The 8,218-nt window shown below is 38.5% G+C and overlaps 1 protein-coding gene across 2 annotated transcripts in view; it reads right to left on the minus strand.

Annotated features, from left to right (window-relative positions):
- Positions 1–4,843: 4,843 nt before the first annotated feature.
- Positions 4,844–8,218, minus strand: part of LOC104507590 (serine/threonine-protein phosphatase 2B catalytic subunit beta isoform) — a 22,024-nt gene continuing 18,649 nt past the window's right edge. The window contains exons 10-11 of one of the 2 annotated variants that reach the window (XM_010148920.1): positions 6,391–6,472; positions 4,844–5,524 (exon numbers count right to left, since the gene is read on the minus strand). In XM_010148920.1, the coding sequence (XP_010147222.1) occupies positions 5,302–5,524; positions 6,391–6,472 (305 nt within the window). In that variant the 3' untranslated portion in view covers positions 4,844–5,301. Of the gene's footprint in view, positions 5,525–6,390; positions 6,476–8,218 lie in introns of both variants that reach the window. The other variant, XM_010148921.1, reaches the window with a different exon arrangement.

The raw sequence follows: 8,218 nt of genomic DNA on the forward strand, positions 1-8,218 counted from the left end.
TTTAACTAATACAATTTATCAACTAGGAGTATATCAAAGCAACACTAACCGAGGTTTTTAACTGCACATTTCTATAAGGTTTTTGGGTTTTGTTTAAGACAGCAACAGAAAATTTCAACTGATGTTAAAGTTGTGGTGTGGTTTAAAAAAAAAAAAACACCTAAAAACCTCTTTTACTATTTCTAAAGATTAAAATACATTAGTGAGCTTCATTAAATTAGCAGGAAGGAGGCTATAAAACCAACACTAGCAGTGTTAGAAGAAGAAATTATTTGTCTATGCTTAGCTCCCTGAAGTTCAACCAGGACTTCAATTTCTCACCGTATTTTAGCTAAAACTGGTATCTCTCAGAACCAAACTGTGAAATTTAAGTCCTAAGAGACAAACCTCGCAAGTCATATTTACAGAGTCTTGTAAACTGGTTGGTTGAATGAACAACAAAGTCTACAGCAGGAAGAGGTCTGGATTTAACACAGTCCTGGTGGGTGAACTCATGTGAGTATGAAAAAAAAAGCTACCTTAGTAGTTGTTTTTCCAACTAAATAACCATGACATCTGCTGTAGTTTCTCAGCTATAAGACCTTCCCCAGCTGTTTTAGCTCCAGAAGGCAAAGCTTTAACATAAGGTTATTAGGGTATCAAAACAAGTTTCTATTAGGGCAGACTTGATGAAGAAACCACTTTGTAACTACGACCTGAACTGCAGCCGAGTTTCAATAACGCTAACAACTTCTGACCCCCCTGCTACGTGCCATGTCTCTAATGCCATAATTTCAGACATAGCAACAAAAAATAGCATACATAGTGGTAAACCTACTCGTGTAGTGCTTGACACATACTGTTAACAGCAAAAAGCTAACGCAGTATCCCAGCGAAAGTTGGGGGAACTAGCTGCGTAAGAAAAGATGGCATTAGATCAGAAGAGAATTCTTTACGTACTTCTCATCTCCCATCCAACAAAAACCAGACACGTCAATTGCCTACGCTATGCCTTACCCCCACGGTTGCATAAAATTGTAATTTCCACTGAGATACTCTAAAAGAAATAAATAATATTAGATGCTCGCATTATGTGCTATTAAAATAACGTGGATATTTAAGGGTAGTGCAGCATTTTAACTTGTACGTACTGCACATGCCATGGTGCACAAAATATAATTTCCTGCACTTAAATCTACAGAGAGAAGGGCAAACTTTTTTAAAATTATTTTTACATTAAAAAGCCACTTGAACGGATGGTTATTTATGTTTATGTTAAGGGAAAGAAACCTTTTCAAATCGTAAAATTAAATTTGTTTTAGCATTACTTTAGAAAGTCACCAAATACATACTTCATTCTGTAATCCATTTGCCAAACAAATACAAAGCTACATTAAAAAAAACACCTCTTTCCACCATTTCCTGTTACCTGTGGAGTCTTTGTTTTCAATCTTTTCCTGAAAAGATCACGAATACTGATTTATCTCTGTAAATTATGTAGCTTGGTCATAAACACAAACTTCAAAGTTTACTCCTAGTTCATTCTACTTGCAGTACTATTATTCAAAAAAGATCTTGGAATATACATCACAGTTAAGAAAAAGGGTAATTTTCAACTTGACACAAAAGAACAAACTGACTGGAAAATACAAGCACTTAAAAAAACCACACTGTAAAGACTCAATTTGGAAATAATTTTGTGGGATTCCCTTTTGCAGGTCTATCTCAATGAAAGCTGTATTCGTTGTCAGCCTTGATAAACCTCCAATGAGTACCGTATCATACTAACGCAACAGGTGATCCTCAAGTCTTTGCTCAGAGAATTCTCAACTTGAGAGCAAATTTTAAGCAACGGGGTTCAATGGCATTTCCATCCTCAGTTCCAGCTCTCCCCCTGATTTACCCAGGGGACAGATCTGACACAAAATCCTCGCCAACTTGGAACATAAACACTCTCTGACTGCCCCTCGGACTAATAGTGAGGACAGCCAAGAAAGACCAGAAGCATTTGGCTGGTTCAACTGACTTCCACGGAAGTACTTAAAATTTTTAATTTAGGCTTGTGTTTAGGACGTTGTTTAATAAGGCTTTAGGTGTTTGGGGTTTTTTAACAGATGTTCATTCAATTTGGAAAATAACTGTTGGATTCGATTCTCAGGATATTCAGTTCACAGAATAAATCACTAGGAACTGTTACTTCACAGAACATTACTTAATGTGGTCTGTTAATACTTCAGCTACTACAGTGCAAGTAACAAATAATAAAAAACCTAAATCTACAGTAAAAAAAATTTAGAAACATACGAAAGCCATGATTTCCCAAAGTCTATTTTTATCCTAGTACGTTAAAGCTGTCTAAAACTAGACAGATTCATTTTTCAAAAATATACCCATGATTCATTTTTCAAAAATATATCCATGTATTTCTGAGGGAGGAGGAAAAAATCGTATCTTGTCTTCTTCCATAAGATGCAGTTTTGCACTTTTTTCCAAAATTATCTTTTTTGACTGACTTGACTTTTAACCCTTTCACCACGGTCAGAATTTGTATTTAACCCTCAGACTGCTCTGTTGCGCAGTAAGAATCGGTTCAAGCGTTGCTCATAAAGCAGCTCTGTCAGACCGGCCACCGTGCTCGGTGCCCTACTCTGCATCGTGTCAGCGCCACCAACCTTCTACCCCCTGAGGATGGGGGTATCTCACAAAAGACAGCAGGTGTGGCTGAACGAACCCCTGAAACAGCAGTGGGATCGGCGACGATCAAGCACAGAACGTGCCACTGACATTAAGAATTATAATAGGCGTATCTGCAAAGACTGCATAGCCTTTGCCTTATGGTGACTTACCTATCTCCCTCACGCTCTCTTTCTCTATGTATACATTTGTCCTGATAAAGAAATTTCAGCCCAGCTCTCTGGAGAAATGTAGATACACACTCTGCTTTTCTTACAGCTTTCAAAGCTTCTGGCAGATTTAATAGCAGCAGCACAGCTAGAGCTTTTCTCAATGTGCCACTGAAAAAAGAGCATTTGTAAGGCTGAAACCTGGAAAACCCATGACATATTGGCCAATTCCGTGTATTTTCAAGCAAATAAAAGAAAGAATTAAAAAAAATACACTACAATTATTATTACGTCCTTTTATTTTCTCAAATCTAGACTAGTTTCAATTTTTGATGGTATATGGATCAACATTGTACAATATACCTCAAAAAGTAATTACGTATTTGGAGTAAGAAAACCTACTGTACTATCAGTGGCCCTATTTTTGCCAAGAATATGAATTCACTGGTATTACGACAGTTTAGGAAAGGGTCAATTAGGAAGTTTTATCTTATTTTTGGTTTAGTTCTAGCTTTGCAGTTGAGCATAATCACTGGAAAAGTTCTACTTTTTGAAGACTGAAACAATAAAATTGCTATTCAATAAAGATGACTGCAAGGCAAGGAGACCAACAGTTGGCATGGATTACTTTGAACAATCAACGTGACTGAAGCAAATGAGGTATATTAATGCAGTGCATCAAGGAGTATTGCCATCCAAAGTTCTACTCAGGGAAAAAACACACCCACAAAAATCCAAAATGCGTTTTGCATACTTTCCAAATGTCCCACATTTTTCAGCAATGGTAGAAAGCAATATGTTTTATGTTAAAAAAATTTTCTAGTCAGTTTGATCCTCTCCGATATTTGTAATGCAACATGGGTAAAAATCTGCTAAATGAGCGAGAGGAATGCAGACTCATTTTTTTAAGCATAATAACGTATCGTATTAAACAATGAAGATTAAAACTAGAACATATGCTTTTGGGATAGTTGGATGGATTAGGAAACATACACCATTTCTTGTCACAGACATTCACAAAACAACCACACACATACACCGGACATATAAACTTACTTGTAGACATTATATGTCCACTGAAAAATGACTTAAAACGTGACATTCATGTTTCAAAGCTATCAAAAACCAGCTTTGATAGATTAATAGAAAACATAGTGAAAGGTTTAAAAAAAAACCCCAAAACAACTATATAGAATTAAAAAAAAAAAAAGTAAAAAAAAAATCAAATAAGCAGCCTAAACCACAAAATGAGAAAAGCAGCTACTCCTGGAAAACAGATTGTGTAAAGTGGTATTCACATATCACAATCTTTCAATAGCCATAAAGTTCAGTGGTCCCATACAACAGTTTTGCACTTTCTGGTAAAGCCTGAAGACGGCCAACAGAAAGTGTTTGAAACATCTATGTTACGAGTGCTGCTGCTATGAAGTCCAGGATCAGACTGGTATATCTGAGTTATCCACCACTGGGAACAGAAACCCGGACTTCATTCTTTCAACTACATTTGGTACAATCTGACAGCGTTTTCCCTATGTCTAGTTAATCACTTATGGGCCTTGTGAAAAATACGATCCCATGATTCGACAAACTAAAAAAAAGAAGAAAAACTTTTTACAAAATATTCAATGAGCCAGATTACAGGTGTATTTTGTATAGAGTTCTTTTTATTTTCATGCAAAAAAATATATGCACACTTAATAACACCCTTTTATTTTGATTTATTTACAAGTTTTAAATTCAATCCCTTTATTCTCAACTGATTTTATAACAATTACTGAATATTTTTCAAGTACATTATTGTTCAAAATGCACAGACAATGTGCAGCAGCAAATGCAGCAAACCTCAAAAACAAGGTGCTACAACATTGCTTCTACATCAAGAGGCAGACAAGTGTCTGGGATAGTGGTTTAATTTCAACACTTATACAGACATACATCTATACCTAGAGAGAGACAGACAGATCTAAGAAAGCAGCTACATCTGCAGAGGAAGGAAACAGCATGTTACAAGGACAATTCAGGGAGGTCAATTATACATAGAACATTTGACAAACAACATAGAGAACAAACTTTGGCATTAATTACCAGGGTACAAAACGCAGCACATTTCACTCTATCAATGGAATGTAATATGGAACTCTGCAGCCTGTAGCTGTTTGTCAATATCAACAAGTATTTGACATTGTCAATGAAGATACTAACACATCTATTAAAAAAAACATTTTAATGGGAAGCAGACAAGTAAGGATGCAAAATTACATTGCCATTTTTTGTATCTGTAACGATCAAATGCCTCAATACCAGATCTATAAGGTCACCCCACTTCAGGCATCTGCGCCACCTGGAAAACTGTAAACTAAGGAAGCTCGAAGTCTGAAATACGTGGCCTGACACCGCTGAACACGTTTGCTTTTAGTTTTATACCCTGGTTAAGTATCCATTTCACATTGCCTGATTAACACATAACACTCTGCTTGTATCAGCCGCTAAGACAAGAACTGAAAAGCATAAGAAATTCCCTGCATGCATTATGTGTGGTGTTAGCAAAAGAGTGAGATGTGCCCCAGTCCATCTGAGGCACAGCAAGTTGCATAACATCATTACCACTTTGCAGGGTCTGTCGTCCTCCGGCCAACACTCCACTAGGTAACATTCCAGTGGGAGTCAAACCCTTGAGTGTCAGCACACTTTCACTCTCCTCCCTGATGTGAGAGAAAACAACAAACCCTTAAATACCCGCTCACGGTAACCGGTCCTAAGGTAAAAGAAGGGATGGGGAGAGGGAAAGCCTATTTGTGCCATGCCTTATGCACGTCAGGACTGAGCGTAAATTCAAATTCAAACAACTAGAAAGGGGAAAATATTTATATTCCACACCAGTCTTGGCTTAGGAGTTATAAACACTGATTACTTCTGAACCAAATCCTGAGTAATTATTCACATGCAGGCTCATTAGCTTTGAAATTAGCACTGAATGTCTCATGAGGTACTGAACATGTCTTCGTGCCATAAAACAATCCACAGTTTTGTTCAGAGTGCTTCAGGAAACACCAACTTAAAAAATTATCCCTATTTGAAGAATTATGGTCTATGCAAGACTATACATTTTTGGTAAATGTGATAATGAAACCTCTAGATCTAGACAGGTACAAGAAAATGGTACTTTTATAAAGCTGATATCAAACAAGAGCCCAAACAAAAAAAACCCCTAATCCTCAACTTTTGGGTATGACAGAAATTTCCCAAGCCAGTCCTGACCTCTTCCATTACACCCATGATTTCAAAATCTCTACTTTTCTCTAACACTTACAGTTAGCAGCTTAACAAATAACTTGTAAACTGAAGATCATGATCTCTGATTCCCTGAAATAGGTCTCAAAAATAACTTTAAAATATTCTTTAACCAAAAATGCCAACATCAGTGGGGTGCATCAATGCGTCAAACAAGATTCTGATGCATAATGATCTCCCTGAAAAATGCTTGGCATCCATTATCCTGGAAGAGAGAGCTGTTTTCCTAATACACAGAGTGAGAAGGGCTGTAGGAATGCAGAAGTCATGCAAGTACCTGAGAACAGAGAAGACTCTTGCCATCTTGCCAATCGCACGAATTTTGTTTCTGATTATTTCTTTCCGTGCGGCAGCTGTACCTACTTTCAATGGAATAAGAGAGAGTCTCAAGCTCATGAGTATTTACAGGGACACCGTTTCAAAGCGCGTCGAATTCAACCCAAGTGTTTAAGTTCAGGACTCTTCACAGGAGGCCAGTAGCCAAATGCTTAAGGGCACCAAGTTATAAATTCATGGCTTCAGAATGCCATCAAACCCATCGCCACCTCTGCGCCCACAAAACACACACAAAAAGGTTTAGGATGTCCACAGCAACTGGTGAGAGCTAGCAAGCTGCTAAATTACCACCACTACAGTGTAGGAACTATCGGAACTCACTTGCCTAAATGCACACTTGATATTCTTCACTGACACCTGTGTATATCGAGTTGTAGGCACGCAGCCCAGTAATGAAGCTGAAGAGATATTAAAGCCACAAAAAATAAAGATTTGTTGCTAAATCTTACACAGCTGTCCTAGAGAAAACAGCAGTTTGCTTGTTTTTGTCAATTCCCCAAAATACACCCACAAAAAAAACAGTAAATAAAACGCCGAAGAACTGCATGTTACCTCCCTTCCCATTTAATTCTACGTTCTGCATCATCCTAGGTTTGCATCATTTGCAGAAATTACAGATACCAAAGATCTGGAGTAAATTCTGCGTGTTCCACAGAGCAGAGAGTACCGCTTGTGACAGATCTGAGCGAAGACAAAACTCTGAGGGGAGGCTTGTGGTTGGGAAGGAGATCCACTTTTGCCTGCCTTGGCATTACAAAACCAGCAGCTCCTTTCTCCAACACTGCTGCTGGTTTGTTTTAACGCATGAAAGTCATCCTTCCCCTCATCTTCCTTTCCTTGTGCTGACTCCTCGATTCCACTAAAGCAGTAAAGGCAGAGGAATCAAAACTAAAACCCTTCGTTCTCCTCAGCCGTGGTGGAAGGCGAGCATTGATCACACCGCAGGAGGCTAATGCAGTCAGACTCTGCATTCAACCACAGGGGACCAGAAGTGAACAAGCCCAGACAGCTCTGTCACGTATTCCAGAGTAACGCTGTTCTTCAACCCTGGGAGAAATGCCCTCATTAAAAAGCTGCCCAACTAATTTGCAAGAGCGCAGAAGAGAATCACAGAAGCCGCAGAGCCACAGATTTGTTTACTCGCATTCAAAGGCAGCTGTGGAAGAAGCCTTTTTCCATCGCTGCTCACTAGTACTTGGTGTCCACAAGAGAGCACACACGCTCCAGCGCAACAGTCACCCCTTCCAGGCCAGAGCTGCGGGAATGCAAGGCCTTCGGCCGCTCCGCGTGGGCAGACTCCCACCCGGAACACCAAACCCAATCAAATGCGAAAGAGAAGGCACACGGGGGCAAACAACAGCAACAAAAACACAAGGAGGAAAATGTATAGTAGCGACAAAGAAAAAGGGGAGCAAGAGACAACCTTCCTACAAACACAAAGAAAGTATCTCGGGGCATGAGAAATATCTGTCAATCCATTTAAATTAAATTTAAAAAACAGCAATTACAGAGTAAAGATTTTTCAGATAAAGGAACAACTTTAATGAACTGCAGACACCAAACTGAAAAATCACCAAAACCAAAAAACCAGAAAGCTCAGGATAGGCTGAAACACCCAATTTTTATCTTTTAATGTTTGAAGTTTTATAATTTTTTACCTTTTCTCTTTCAACACTATTAAATAACAGCTTGAGGACCTGGAATGAGAAGACGACTCTTCCAGAGCTTTTGAAAAGGTTAGGGCTAAACAAGGGACCATCGATCTTTCC

This window comes from Eurypyga helias, unplaced genomic scaffold, assembly GCF_000690775.1.
Source record: "Eurypyga helias isolate BGI_N326 unplaced genomic scaffold, ASM69077v1 scaffold14243, whole genome shotgun sequence".
NCBI classification, from domain to species: Eukaryota; Metazoa; Chordata; class Aves; order Eurypygiformes; family Eurypygidae; genus Eurypyga; species Eurypyga helias.